The 15,681-nt window shown below is 25.0% G+C and overlaps 2 protein-coding genes across 3 annotated transcripts in view; one reads left to right on the top strand and one right to left on the bottom strand.

Annotated features, from left to right (window-relative positions):
• The first annotated feature begins 239 nt into the window (after positions 1-239).
• On the top strand, positions 240-15,496 carry LOC129984146 (28S ribosomal protein S23, mitochondrial-like). Of its 2 annotated transcripts, none has more exons than XM_056093946.1 (7): positions 240-316; positions 1,155-1,217; positions 2,449-2,610; positions 6,706-6,780; positions 8,899-9,022; positions 12,374-12,424; positions 15,398-15,496. In XM_056093946.1, the coding sequence occupies exons 2-6, from the start codon at positions 1,174-1,176 to the stop codon at positions 12,407-12,409; spliced, it is 441 nt and encodes a 146-aa protein (XP_055949921.1). In that variant the 5' UTR covers positions 240-316; positions 1,155-1,173; the 3' UTR covers positions 12,410-12,424; positions 15,398-15,496. The 2 variants fall into 2 exon arrangements, with proteins under 2 accessions (XP_055949921.1, XP_055949920.1); XM_056093945.1 differs by having other exon boundaries at positions 12,374-12,436.
• The window catches only part of LOC129983945 (probable ATP-dependent DNA helicase HFM1), a 68,703-nt gene continuing 65,473 nt past the window's right edge, over positions 12,452-15,681 (bottom strand). The window contains exons 29-32 of the mRNA XM_056093677.1: positions 15,355-15,430; positions 13,540-13,606; positions 12,722-12,801; positions 12,452-12,530 (exon numbers count right to left, since the gene is read on the bottom strand). Coding sequence (XP_055949652.1) covers positions 12,452-12,530; positions 12,722-12,801; positions 13,540-13,606; positions 15,355-15,430 — 302 coding nt within the window. The remainder of the gene's footprint in view (positions 12,531-12,721; positions 12,802-13,539; positions 13,607-15,354; positions 15,431-15,681) is intronic.

Raw genomic sequence — 15,681 nt, 5'->3', positions numbered from 1 at the left:
AGCAACTGTAATTTATTAATTATTTACAAAAACTAGTCGTCACTACATTAAATATTTTCTGTTTCACATTAGATCCTCAATCTATTCGAACATATATTAATGTAATCTATATTTAAAAACGAATGCTTCAATATTTTTCGGACAAATCGGACGAACACTATTAAAAATATAAAGCAACGTTTTTGTAATTGAATCTAATAATCATGAATAAATATTCTCATCAGCTATTTAATGGCAACAGTTGTGCCGGTTCTCGTATTTGTTTATTTTGTTTCATAACGTTTGAATTTGTTTTCCGTATCAACATTTTAAAGAGGTATTACTAACAACAATCATAACGAAACAATTTTATGCTGATATATGTTTCTCCCTCTCGCCTTTTTTTATTTCTCACAATGCATTAGTGTAGATTTAATTTTGTATTTATTAATGCTGTGAACTGGTTTCCTACAATTCAAAAGTATTTAATTGAGCGTAAAATACAGTATACTCTCAAAAAATTAAAATACCATCCTATTATTTTTTTTTATGATGCTCTTCTCTTCATTCTTGTAATGTCTCTGTAATCAGTTGAAACTTAAGAAATATTTAAGGATACATCTTTGCTCTAAATTATTTGTTTCGAAAGCTTTTATTCCGTTAAATTATATTTATGCTGTGTTATTTCTTTCATATTTTAGGAATAATATGCTTTAAAAATGTTTAATTTTAATAAGTTTTGTGGAAAAGTAAGCTTATAACTTGGCATAGTAAAAATTTTTATTTCATATTGTTATACTGGTAGTTATGTATTAAATACATACCAATTTGCCTGTTGTATAAAACAAAGTTACCATTATGCAATCTTGGTTAATTTATTTGGTGATTTATTGCTTTCAGGTTATTGATTGCCATAAACCATGAAATATTTGGTTTGCTGCCATGTTGTTAATACATATGTATCATTATTTTTTCTAAGTTTTTATTGTTTGTGGCACATTTTAGTGCTATCAAACTAACAGAAAAGTGCTTGAAAATCAAAGTTAAATTCTTATAATTAATATTTGATTATTGTTATCACTTGTAATTGTTTTGTTTCACATTTAGTTTGTAAGCGATTTATTAACTTTCTAGAAATGATTCAATTGATTCTTCTCATTCTCCTTCTTATTTAGCTTAGATATACCAATACATATGGCTGGAAACAGATTGCAAAGAATTGGTTCTATCTTTGAAAGGTATTTAATATGGATTTGTTTTTCATTTTGTTTGAATTTGTGTGAAATTCTAAGAATTTAGTGTAAATGTTCACAAGTTTTCAGAATATTATTTCTTATTAATATTTGTTGATAAACAGAAATAGATGATGAAATTATTAAATTATTTAATAATTTCAATACTTTATTTTCCTTATAACATACAATGGCTTTTAAAAAATAGGATACTTGAAAAACATATTGAGACATACTGAGTCAAAATTTTTAATAATTATGAATTAAGTTAAAATTCAAAATCTTTTTTTTACCAAAATTAAATTAGTATTTTTGTTAGTTATATATATTGTGAAATAAATATAAATGGAAACTATATATATTTGCAAATTATGATAATTAAATACAATACTTTTATGAGATATGTGTAATGCCATAAAATGGCTTTTTTAAAATGTCATTACTGGAAAAGGCATGGTATAATATCAAATGTATATATATGAATGCATATCATTTTTGCCAAGCTGGTGGCTGATTTTATTGTTGTATTGAAGTGCTGCATTAAAAAAATATTTAAAATTATAGTTATTATCTTTTTATTAAACAGATTTACTATTTATTAAGGTGTCATGTATTATTTATTTAATCTATATAATGTTACCAATAAATATTTCCATGTTTATTTTTAAATTTATGTTTTCTCTTCTTGTAAACTTAATTTTTCTTAAATTAAATTTTTGGATAAATCAAATTTTTGTTTTGGTCTCATTAGTTTCAAATTAACCACATTCTAAATATTATATATATATATATATATATATATATATATATATATATATATATATATATATAGTAACAATAATTCGGTGCAATTTATAATTCAATATGTTATGTTATTGATTAACTAGTATTTTACTGATTTAAGCCTAATGCTTTTAAACTGCACATAAGAGTGCTTTCTTTGTTGTATAAAATTGATTGATCTTCAGTATGCCATTCAATAAAAATATGCTTATTAAATTTAGAAAAATTCAGCTCAGAAATTTTTCTGCAATATTTACTGAAATGGCTATATCTTAAAATGAATTCGCTGCTGCCTTTCTATATTCAATTGATGTTACTCAAAGCACTTCATATATAAATATTATTAATAGATTGATATTAGGTTTTGTTCCAAATTATTATTGAAGAATTATTATTATTAGAACTGTCAGTGATCATAAGAAGTCATGCAATATCATATGAGTTTACTTTTCAGAATGACAGGTTTATTGAAAGCTGGTGCTATCAAGGAGCAGGATAAGCCCCTCTGGTATGATGTGTACAAAACTTTTCCACCCAAACATGAACCTGCTTTTGCACGTCCAGCTGTACATAAAACAATCAAGCCCATCTTTTATCCAGAGGATGTTATTAGAGGGTAATAATTTTGACTTCTTTGATATATATAATATTTTTAGGTTTAAATTCATTTTTTAAACATGCTAATTAAAGAAATCAGTTAAAAATATAGTGGGGATAAATAAAAACTTGCTTCCTTTTGCAGAATTTTTTTAATAAATGTTGTCTAAACATATTCATTTACTGATGTTTCTTATTTGTAGAAAAAGGGGTTTTTTTTTTTTTTTTTTATCCCCTTCAGGTTTAAACAATGCATATGTGTATTTGGCCCAGATTCTCCTCAGGGCTAAGTGCTGCATCTTTGTGTTATTGCAGAAACACACCAATGGGCCTATTGATGAAGGGGTGCATTGGGCTTTGGGAATGAAATGTTTTATATTAGGTGACATTATTAAATTGTGTTTCTTTCATATATTTTTCCATACATTTGTATTTCTCTTTCTAAGTCAGATTGGGTAAATGTCTGTGAATTATTGGATTTTTGCAAAGGTAAACAGAAACATATGAGTGGAAAGAGAAATATGTTAATTTTGAAGTGGTTGTTATAATTTATTCTCTCATTTGGATAGTGTTTGTTCTAGTAATAGTTTTATTTATCTCAGCTTCATTTGTCCAGCAACCATGGCTAAAAAAAAAAAATGTTTTTTTTGGGTGGATGGGGGATACAGAAATTTATCAGTAATCAATCTGTTTTTAGGTATTAACAAGACATTAAATTATTTATGGTAAAATATATTATTAGAAATTTGAAATGATTTGCTCAAAACATGATAAAAAATGAGACTCCCCATAAATATAAATTGTGTAATGTTGGTTTCTATGTTCATCTGTGTTTTGAGATTGCTCATTAGAGTGGAACAAAAATTATTTAAAAAAAAAAATTAATTTGATAATAGTGCAAAAAAACTGCCTTTTAGATTCGAAAACATTTTTTTCATATTTGGTTGCAATATTGCATTATTTTGAGATACTGTAAAGAGTTGAAATTTGTAAATAAATTGAAAAAATGGAAATTTTTAAAATGGGTCTTTAAAAATTTTTTTTAGATTTTAGTTTGGTAATAGTGGAGAAAAGTTAACTTTTTGGTTCAAAAAGAATTTTTAAAAATTCTGGGTTGCAATACAAAAATATCCCAAAGTGTCGCAAAAAGCTTAAAATTTGTAAAAAAAATTTAAAAATTATAAACTTTAATAAAATATTTTTATGAATTTTTTGTTCATATAATGTTACAAAAGATGATTTTAAATACATTTATAAGCATTACAATTGGAAAAAATTATTAATTTTAAAGCATAATAATAATAAAAATATTTTTTTATGTCAAATTTTGCATTTCTTACTTTTGTATCCTTAATGGTTACAAATTTTACAGCTGCAAAATGTTTGTTTCTATTTCATTGCCTCATTAAATGACTTTTTTTTTTTGATTAAATTTTGGCATATTCACACATGAGTCAATTTTTGCTGTTATGTTTCCTTATCTTGTGATTAACCCAGAGACATTTTGAGCCAATTCAGCCACCAGTTTCACAGCCTGCATGTGATAAGGAAGTCTCGAAAAGTCTATAACCGAGTCCCCTATACTATTTGGTTCAGCTTCAGATGCCTTCTGTATGAAGCCTTTCAGAGAGTCATTGGAAACGTGTTTTAGCAAGGGGGTTCAAATACATCATTTTCAAGCCTTGAGATCATGTCTATGTAGTCCTTTGCATCAAAGTTTATGTTTGGAACTTTAAACTTCCTGACTCTGTCTTTACTTTCTGTTCTTGATTTTATAACACATCATAAACCAAGTTCTCTTTGAATTTTATTTTCATCACTTAGCATGGACAAAAGTATATTTTCTGAAGCAGCAAAGTACCTTTTTTATAATCTGATCTATAATGTTCTAAAGGATTGTCAGAGAGATAGCGTGAATATGAGATAATGTCAAAAAGATGTTTGGAACCATAAGTACATAAAAGGTAACTTAATATTGAACCACACAGACACCTAGTAATTTTATCTCTTGTCTATTTGGTGGATCTGGTTGCTTTGCCTCTTTTTGTAAAGAATACTGTTGTTCTTCAGTGTTGTCTTTGTCACCAGTAATTGTTTCTGATGCACTAGTATTTTTTTGTCCATTCTTGATTAAATTTAACTATTCTCTGTAGTTCTTTACTCTCTCTTGCTTCTTTTTTCCTCAAAGTGCATATGTTGTAGCAATATCAGTATTAAATATAACCATTTTCCTGTTAGAGGGTTGATCATTTAGAACCTTTTATTCCATAACTGGCACTTTTTTTTCTTTTATTCAAATCAGCAATATCAAATAAATGTCTAGTTTCTTCTCTAAGTTCTGTGAGGTTTTAATCAAACTTATCAGAATATTTTTTGCTTTTAGACTTTAATAAATATCTTATATCTGTGTGTTTTCCATTAATGATCTGCTATTAAGTGTAGTAAAATAACTATATATTTTAATTCTTTAGCATAATAACAAGTATTTTAATGAGTTTTTAAAAAATTGTGGGTGAAAGTATGATATCTATTATCATATATTTAAAAATTGTTTTATTTGTATGCTAAGATTATATTTTTCGAAAAATTATGTACACTTTTACAAAATAAAATGCATGTTAGGACTAGAGTGAAAAAGTGATATGTACAGAAACTCTGTGCTTGCTAAATCTTGTCTTGGGGTGAGGGCATTTTTTCCCATACGCATTTATCTTGAAGGGGTTTTAAGACTTATGAAAAATTATTATTGATATAACTATATTTTTTTATGTTTGTTAAATATCTATCTAGATTGATTTCTATTCAAAAGTGGCATAATGTTTCATGTCATTTATTACAATACTAGCAGCAAATTTTGGTGTTTTTATGTCTTTATTTTACATCTTTTTATTGTTAGAAGATGGTGGTACGCTAGGAAAAGTATGTTTGCTTAACTTCCACATTGTTTTTGATCATACAATAATATAGGTCAAACTATATATAATATTCATTTTAAGAATTATGTATATATTTGGAAATAATGTGCAATTGCTTGGATGATATATTTAAATGTATTTCATGACACTATATATTGATAATATATAATCAGTGCTAAGCATTAATGATTCAATGGTACTTGTTGATTTTAATTGCAACCAAAAATCCCCAAGGAAAAATTTCACCAAACTATAAAAATATACGTAAGTACATAAATATGTATAGTAAATATGTGCATAAATATAAATCAAATCATGTGTGAATCACTTGCTATATAGTTTGGTAATTGCAATCGCCAAATTTGCGAAATATTTTCTTGGTGTTTTTGGTTGTCATTATAAAGGACAAATACCGATAAAATGAATTGAAATTTATTTTTCAGTTGGTATTATCACTAGCATTAGTACATATAAATTTAAAAATTATTTTAAAAAGCAAACTGTTTTTTCCCCTTTTGTTTGTTTTTTCATCATTATTTAGATCCTTTATGAAATGAATAGTTACAGTTATTACATAATGTGAAGGAAACTGCATGTTATGGACATTTTAGAGTAAATAGTATTAGTAATATCATAATATGTTTGTTATATAAATTAAGTTAAATTTTAGGTCCCTATTTATTTGAAAAAGTTGTATCTGGAACAGATTTAATTTTTGATTCATGAAATAGCATGTAAAAGTTGTAAAATTAGTGTAGAAGCTCATTTATTATGAAAATTTTTAATTCCTGTCTTTAATGTGCTAGTTTCTTTATGGATATTATTGAGTTTTATTGGTTTTTCCTAATTTAAAAACAGTTTAAACTTTAAACTGTAAATAGTTATTTATGTTATTATAATGCTAATATTTTTTCATAATGAATCATATTTTTGTTAAGTTCTATTAATGCACTTAGTTTATTTATTCATTGCTTTTTTTTTGCTCTAATAAGAATAAATACATTAGAGAGTTTTCTTTTTCTTTCTTTCTTTTACTTTTTTTTTTTTTTTTTTTTTTTTTTTGCTTAGTAATTATTTTTAAGGAGGGAAACTTAATTTTTAATAAGAATGGACTTTTGTTAACTCCTTTTGTAAAATTAAAAAACAAAATTTCTTATAATAAAATAAATTTTGCTTCATTTTGGTATTTTTCTTCTCAGGAAATTTTTAAAAATTTACGGTTCTGTTGATACATATAATATGTTGAAAGCAGGAGAAAAATCTATTATGCAAAGGTAAGAATTTTTCATTGTTTATAAATTTTTAAACATTTTGAACTATAATCATTTTTGCTTAGATATTTAAATAAACCTTTACACATGCAAAAGAGTATTTTAGATAAGATAAATCCAAAATTCTGATTACACTTTTTTTTTTTTTCATTATACCATTTGTTTCAATAATCCAGTATTGCTGAAATCAAGAGCAATACCAAAAGAGACTTCTCAAAGTTATTTATAAAGTGAAAAATATGCACTAATATTGAAGGGAAAAGTATATATAAATATATATTACCAGCAATATATGAATCACCATCATTCTTAGATATTTTATGGAATTTGTTTTCTTGGAGGTTTTGGGGATAAAGTATGAAATATGAAAATTATACATTCTGTATGTGTTGTATATAAAATCTGGGTTTTCTGTAGAATGACAAATGTTATTTAGATAAAGTATGAGAAAAAAAAGTAATATTAAGGTTATCATTTAAAACTTTCTTTATTTAAAAATACAAAGGTTAGTTTGACAAAAATAATGATAGAGTGCCATTACAAAACTAAAATGTAGATATTTCTAAAAATATATGCTATCGCTCTGATGAACTGGACTCGTAAAATGAATGGCTCATAATAGCAATGATATTTGCTGTAATGCTATAAAACTGTATATAATTTTAAAGATAATTTAACCAAAGATGTAATTCATTAATTTATGCTCAGTATTTATTTTTTTTTAAGTTAGCGAAATAACCAAGAGAAAGAAGAACACCTTGCTTAAATTGATAAGACATAGTTTGTCTTTAATTTAAACATTGAAGATGGGGGGTTACACATCAAATATGATAGTATCTTGTTATTAATAGAATTTACATTGCCAGCAATGTTGCTAAACTGTAATTGATACTGAAAATTGCTGAATTATTAACTGCTGTCTAATTAGAATTCTTGTATATATCATTATTCCCAAGTTTCCTTTTTTCTTTCTGCTGCTATTCTAATAAACTAAACTAAACATATTTGCATGACAGCCCTTTGGGCCAAAACCTACAGTGCCCATATCTGCTTTCTTGACCGAGGGCCTGCATATGCCCCAGTTATGCAGTCAGCCTAGCACAGAACCCCTAATGTTTAGTTCCGAAACATGATTGGTCCTCAGTTTATCAACCCACTGAAGGGATGAAAGGCTGAGTCGACCTTGCCTGGCCAAGGATTGAACCTCGGGCTATTCAATACAAATATCTATCATAAAAATTGTTTTATTAAATTTTTGATTAAATTTCCTTTAAAATGGTACACAACTCTATGGTATATATTTATCTTAATAAAATTACTGTTATGAGCCATCAAATCTCAAAAATGTGTTTTTTCCACAAGATTTCCACAATTTTGGTAACTGCTGTATTATTTATTTTGAATTTTACTGTAAATGTTATGTAATTGTTGAAATAATAGGAGTTCTAATGAATTAATATTTCTTATGTTTTTCTTTTTCTCCCCTCCCCTCCTTTCCTCAGATAAGATTGTTCACAAGCTTATATATGTTTGTATATACTGCTGGTACCATTCAAACTAATTGTGTATACTAATAATATTAGTTTCTAAGAATTTCTAACTGATGCTGCATACTTTTTTTTGTATATAATTTAATAATTAATCATTACAAAAGGCATAATATTAAAAAAAATTTATTAAGTTTACTATTTTTATTTTGGGAAGTAAAATAAAATAGAAATATTGTTAGTTTGAGAAACATTATCTGTTGCTATTAAAATGGGAAAATTTAAATTAATTAAAATCTGCAAATTCAATTTAAAAACCACCTTTGCACACTCATATGATTATTTAATTCTGAAAAGTACTAGAAGCGATTGTGTTTGCTTCTAGAACAACTATATGTTTTTATTATTATAGTTTTGTTTCTTCTTCCATCATACTAGGGAAGATGTATCTAGTGATTTTTGTATTAGTGTGTTAGGTGCGATATTCTGATTGTTGAAAAATTAACAAAGATATTTTCTTATAATTTTCTTCTTTGTAATTTTTTTTTATTAGTGTTCTATTTTCTATTAACGTTTAATTAATAATTTCTATTAATTGTGTACTTGTCCTTGTAAATTCTGTTTTTCTGCATAGATTTGTGGAAAAATATCAAGAAATAGAAAAAAGTGGGACATTTCTGAATGAAGATGAAATTTTTAGGGCTACAGAAAGTGCTTTGGAAAATGAAGGACTGAGGTTTGTGAGAGCAGCAGCAGCAGTATGTATTATTATAAATTAGCTTTTTTAATTTATTATTTAAGATTTTCATTATTTCTATAATTTTTTTTTGAAATCATATATGTTTTAAAAATTTGTATTCATAATTAAATCCTTTATATCAAAATGTTTTTAAAAGATTTGTTCATTAATTTCTTAAACACATAAGCATTTTAAGATTAATATTTGAAACATGTCATGAAATACAATAAGGGTAAATGGGTTTTTATTGTGAATCATAAAGTTTGATTGATTTGTGCATGTCTAAATAGAAATAGTTAAAATTTATCTATTTCCTTCCTTGCCTTTTTAATGCAATGAAATATTCTATTAATGAATAATTCTATATTATCAAAAGTAATATGCAAATATGTTATGAAAAGTAATGTGTGTTGTTCAATTCAAAATAAACATAAGTAAAAGTTATTCTCTTGACATTTTTCTTTCTTTCCATATCACAATTAAAACAAATGTTTTGTATTTCTGAAACAAATGTATTTTTCTATTTATCATGTTATTATTTCTATTTGTATTTGTTGTATTAATCAAGATATCACCAATAAATAATAAAAAAATATGACCTTTTTTTATATTTGTCAACCTTTAATTTTGAATCTCATCAAATCCAAATTTATGAATTTTTAATCATATTATTTTAAAGGTTTTTACATAAAATTGTTTTTTATTGGTTTAATATTTTGCTTTAAAATGAATTTAAGAACTGGATTTAAGCCGCTATTTTTAGAGTTTTTAATCCAATGAAATGGTGTATATAAAATGAATATTTGAGAGCAAAACTTAAAACCTTTATCACCAAAAGCAGTTTTTTTTTTTTAAAAGGCATTCTACTAATTTCAGCATTTTGGTTGCTTGTTTACAGAGTGGTATTTGTCTAAATCCATGCATAACAATTTTATTACTTTTCAGTATATGGGATTGTATTATTTACTATTCTGGCATAGGGAATTTAAAACAATAATTTAGTCAATAATACAAATTCTGTTTTTGTATTAGCTGACAAACAGTGAAAAGGGAAAGATCATACTAACAGAGCTCTTCTTTCTTCAATGGATATAACTGCAAAAATCAAATTGACAAAACTGAATAAGCGTCTAATTTAATCAAATAAATTATGTATTTGTAGTTTCTGCCTTAAACTGATAATTTCCTTCCTATTAGAAGTAACAAAGTTTATAATCAAAAGTTTAGTTAACAAGCAAATAACTTGAGCTATTTTCTTAGATATTAATCAATAGTTTGATTGATCTTGGAAAGACAGACTCTTGTTTAAATTAATTATCTTCATCTTTCTTCTATTTAGTTAAATTAAATATTTGATATATAATCAACAGAAAATGAATTGTAAAAGTAAAAAATGAATTAAGTTGGCATTTGACAAAAGAAAGGAAAACTCACGAGGGACCACTTTTGATTTATTTTAATTTCCCATCCCAGCCTGATATTATAATCAGATGTAAGGAAGAAAATTTTGGAGTCAAATAAGGAAAGTAGCATTTTTATTAAGTTATTAATTCTGTCTATGCCTTAAACAGAGAAATACATTGAAATAGATTTTTTAAAAAACAAACAGATGTATCATGTTTTCTTAAAATATATATTTATTTGGTAGAATTTTTTGAATTGCAGCTTTTGCTGAAATTGGTTGGCCCCTTGCTTTCTACATGACCATGCATATTTCCGAACTGTCGCCCAACCCCCATAGTTTTGAAAGAATACTCAATAGCAAAAAAGTTTCATTATTGTCTCATTGAGCTGACTGTTTGAGTCTCCTAAATTGGCAGTTTCTGTATGGCGAACTGCTTCTTTCAGGAAATCTCAAACAAAGAAGCCTATTGAAGCGATATCTTACTGGCCAAGGATTTGAGCTCCCTACGATTGTGGATACTGTTTACTCAGGAAGACCTGAACTGTCATTGAAGAATGTATAGAGCACCCATCTTATTGCGAAAAGATTTTTTTCTCATTCGAGAGCAGACAGCAAGCAATCCTGATGATTTTTTGGAATGCTAAATAGAAATTGCTTCTCAAATGACTGTATTTTCAAAATGTATGATTATTTTAAGTGTTTGTTTGTCAAAAACGTTTTAAACTGTGATTTTTCCTGATTTGTAACAAATTCATTTTATCCGTTGCAGTTTGCTAGTGATAAGAAATAAGACAGGGTTGTAGTAATGTTTTATGATTTACATGGTCACTCTTTTTTATTTGGCAGATTAGATCAAACTAGCCCAATATATTAAGAGATTTTTAATATATTATAAAATATTAAAAAATAAAATATGCTCTCAAATTAATTCAATTACTCAAAATAAATATAAAAAAAATAAGATGGATATATATTTTGATTTCAAAATTCCATTATTTGGAAATGTATTCGAGATAAAAATTTATGAAAAAATTTAGTAGCATATATCTGATTAGTAAAAAAAAAAAAAAAAAGTTTAGCATGAGAACAAAACTTATCTGTCTTATAAATAGGATATTAACAGATTGAAAATAACAGAAATCCAACAAAATTTATTAATCAGATTAATATGTATTTCCTATAGATAGATAGAATGCTTTTATGTTATAAAATATTCCACTCTTAATTTTTTACCATTGAAATTCTATAATAACCCATATAGTAGTACAAACAAGGCTATTAAACAAAACAATAAATCTTTGTCTGACTCTAAACTTTAATAATCCCTGTTTATCTTATTATTAAAAAAATAACTTTTATTATAAATTAAAAATATCTGATATTAAGCACCTCCAGTTTTAAGCACCTCCAGAAAAGTTTATATTTTCTCTATCTTTATGCAGGCCTATCATCTAATTCTTTTCATGAATTATATTTCAAGATGTTGATGAATATAGATGATTATGAAATATTCAGTGCTTGTTTCACTTAATACTTTATGTTTAGACAAAATAGTTTTCTGTTTCTCGTGAAATGTGTAGCAAAATGTATAGAAAATCAATTTTTTTGACAAATGTGGTTTTTATTCTATTTATCTATTACTTTACTAAATTCAACAATTATGTTCTTTAGTGAAAAATCAAGGAAAAGAATGATGAAATTTAGATATTTCTTTGATGTTATACTTTTTTAGTATTATTTTATATTAATGTGAATGAAAAATTTTAAGATTTAATAAATATATTTTTAAAGAATTAAAGAGAAATATGGAATGAATAGAGGAGAGAAACTTTCACTATTAATTTGTTTATAATAAATTTTACAATATCTTTATAAGGACTATAAATTTATTGAAATTAAAAGCTTTGTTTTTGGTACGGCATACGCCATTTTATTGTTCTTCAATATTCGTTTTCTATTTTACAGACAAATCAATCAATTGAAGAAAACTCAAAAGACTGAGAATCTATTATTGAAGTAAGTTTCAAGGTAATGAATAAATTTTTATTCACATTTTCCAGATAGGAAATTTACACAATATTCTAAAAGTTCTCCTGCTGCTACTGGATCTATCCATTTCTCCCTAAAAGAAATGATAGTTAAAAGATGAATCATTAGAAGATATTTATTTTGAATTTCAGATTTTTGATATGAATGAACATGTTTGTTTTGCATATAGGAATAGTAGAATTTATTTTTAACTAACTATGTTATAGAACTTTAGTTATTTATGTTATAGAAATTTATGAACATAAAGTATTTAAAAATAATTACTTTGGCCAGACTTCTCTTTGCTCGATTGCAGGTTGTGCATTCATATTTAAACTTGATACTGCTGGTGTTGTTGATTCATTCTAGAAGTGTGGAAAAGTATTTGAGTTGCATATATTTAGTTGCATATAATCTCTTTATAAAAGAATTCAATTTTTAAATAACTTTGAAGGCTACTTATCATAATTACTTATATCCAGAAATACTATTTATGTGATAAAATGTAATAGAGGCTCCTTTTCTTTAGAGTATTCAAATAAATTTATAATTTTTTATTTATACTTGGATAAATTTGATATGTTTAAAGTTTAATTTGATATTATATTGACACATTTTTACATCTCATATTAATGCTTATATTGTATTCAGAATTTAACCTGCCAGCTCATTTGGCTAAGAGTAATATACTGCTATCAGGTTAAGAATTTTATTCTAAAATATGTAATTATTTACAAAAATTTTAATAAAATTAAGAATACAAATTGCACTTAAAATATGTAATAAAAAACTCATAATAAATTAATATTTGAATCAGTTTAGATTATCAGTTATCATATTAAAGCTTCCTACTAAATGCTTTCTCTGTTAATACTATATCTTGTGTTTGAATAATTCATTGTGTTTTTGAAAGTTATAAAAAGGAAAGAAATTTAATTTTTCTTATAAAATTAAAATATTTATCTTACCAAGAGATTACTAATTATAGTTAAATGTCGTAATGTAGTTCCCAATCCAATTAAATGGAATTGTGATTCACAATATCTAAATTGCTATGCTAAAAAGAGCATTAACACATACAAAATATTGAACCAAATTGTTACCTGTTTCTCATCTACATTTTCTGTATCATTTGATAACATATCTTCATTTGTCATTCCATCAAGATTTCTAATGTGAAAAATTATTATTATTTTACTTTTTCAACCTGCATATAAAAGCAAGTAAATTGGAAAAGATTAAATCAACTAAATGTAATTTTATATCAAATGGCAGTGGATTACCTTATACCCTTAGATTTTGACTTTAGAATAATTCTGTATAAAACAAATTAATAGTGATTCTTTGCTTTAACATGTTTGAAAAATATTACACAAAAAATTTATATCTTCATTTATATAAAGGATGATATAATTAAAAACTGTGTTAACTAAAAATAAAAGTAAAAAATTAAATTTTCTAAAAAAATTTTTGTTAAAAATTAAAAGAGGGATAGAAAAGATAAAAAAATAAAATAAGAATGAATAGTCATATTATTTAACACTGTGATATATGAAGTACTAAAGACAGTTTATAATTTTGTAGCTATGCAATATTGCCTATTAAATTTTTTAAATGACTTAATATGTTCCATTATTAGAATTTTTATTTAAATCAATTTCTCCTGAACATGGTCCATTTCACATCATTGTTTGTATACCTCCTACTGCAAAACGAACTAATGCATTTTTTTTTTTTTTTTTTTTTTGTACCGAACAAGTTTTCTGGTTATTATGCAATAAGGAACCTATTGCTGTTTAAAGATTTTATATTAACTGTTGGAAATTGTATTTGAAGATGAATAATTCATTATTCAGATTTATTCAACAATAATTAAATCCACAGTAGATTTTGTATTGAATGAAAACTAATTTTATATAAGCAATGCAAAATTTATAATTCTATGTTACCCAAGATCTAGAGTGATGTTGTGTAATCTGAGAATAATATACTTTTTCTTATTGTAAATTAAAATTGTAATAATTGTGGTAATTTTGAAAAATTGAAATGCACTTGGTTATTAGTGCTATCCATTTTCTTGAAGTTTTTAAAGGTATTTTCTGCTTTCACTTTCAAATATAAAATTCCATTGAAATGTTTTGTAAAGTTTTATATTGTCAAAAATGACCAGTGAAGATGATTCAACCATTTTTCTTCTTTTCTAAATAAATTCATTCTTAATGAGTTTTTATTCTGATTAAACAAAGAAAAACAATAATAAAAGATGCATTTTTATTATTTTATGAAGAGAAATCATTTATTTGCATTTTAAATCATTCAAATTATAAAACAAAAAGAGTTTTAAGTTTACGAAATCTTTTTCTCTAAGCAAGAACAATAAATTTTTTGAGAAAATTCACCACATATTGTTGAAGAGTTTTCAATCTTTTATCTTTTTCAATGGAGCATTAAATTTCTTTGTCAGAAAAAGATCAAAATATGATTAATTGTTCTGGTAAAGAAGCATATTCAGATTTTCTCAGCCTCATTAAAGTTATTGAACTATCATGGAATGCTTCTATCATATTTTATTATTATTATTTTTTTCTATCGTGATTGCAGAGTCTTTTTTTTTTTTTTTTTTTTTTTTTTTGGCATAAGTAAAACTAAGGCTATAACTGCCAAGTAGTCATGTTACCCACAGATGTTTTATTTTGCAACAATAGGTCTTAATCTAAAAATACGTATTTTGGAATTAATTCTTATTTTAACTATATTTTATTCATATTTGTTTTGCATTTTTTCATGAATCTGTCTATATGTTTTATTGTTTTAGCATATTACTGCCATTAAGGATCTTTTAATGTTTTTTATTAATTAGTATGAAAATAAGTAAAACTCAATATTTGTCTTTAAAAGTATAAAATTTGATTTCTTACAAATCAAAAGAAATTGTTTCTAAATCATTATTTTCTTCTGCAGGTACATCTTCTGTGATGTCTTCATCCATAATCACTGGAAAATAGACTCATTTCTTAGTGTACATAGAATTGTAAATAAAATATTACCTATCTTATTCAATATTATTGGTGGTTTTTTTTATTAATATTGTAGTAGCATGAACAACTGCCAGCATTGCAATATATTTTAACAAAAGAATTAACCGAAGGAATTAAAATACCTTTACTCTTTTCAGGAATTATGTAATAATAATCGAGAAAAGGATTGAAAATCAAATGATATGGAAACATAAGCTGAATATAATA

Source organism: Argiope bruennichi, chromosome 9 (genome assembly GCF_947563725.1).
Source record: "Argiope bruennichi chromosome 9, qqArgBrue1.1, whole genome shotgun sequence".
In the NCBI taxonomy this organism is placed as follows: Eukaryota; Metazoa; Arthropoda; class Arachnida; order Araneae; family Araneidae; genus Argiope; species Argiope bruennichi.
This window is presented reverse-complemented; position numbering and strand designations above follow the sequence as displayed.

What these genes read in the sequence shown, in the direction of transcription:
- LOC129984146 (XM_056093946.1), top strand. Translation starts at nt 1,174, where the DNA reads ATGGCTGGAAACAGATTGCAAAGAATTGGTTCTATCTTTGAAAG. An exon ending in CCAGAGGATGTTATTAGAGG is followed by an intron (nt 2,611 to 6,705) that starts GTAATAATTTTG and finishes TTTTCTTCTCAG; the next exon opens with GAAATTTTTAAAAATTTACG. An exon ending in TTGTGAGAGCAGCAGCAGCA is followed by an intron (nt 9,023 to 12,373) that starts GTATGTATTATT and finishes TCTATTTTACAG; the next exon opens with ACAAATCAATCAATTGAAGA.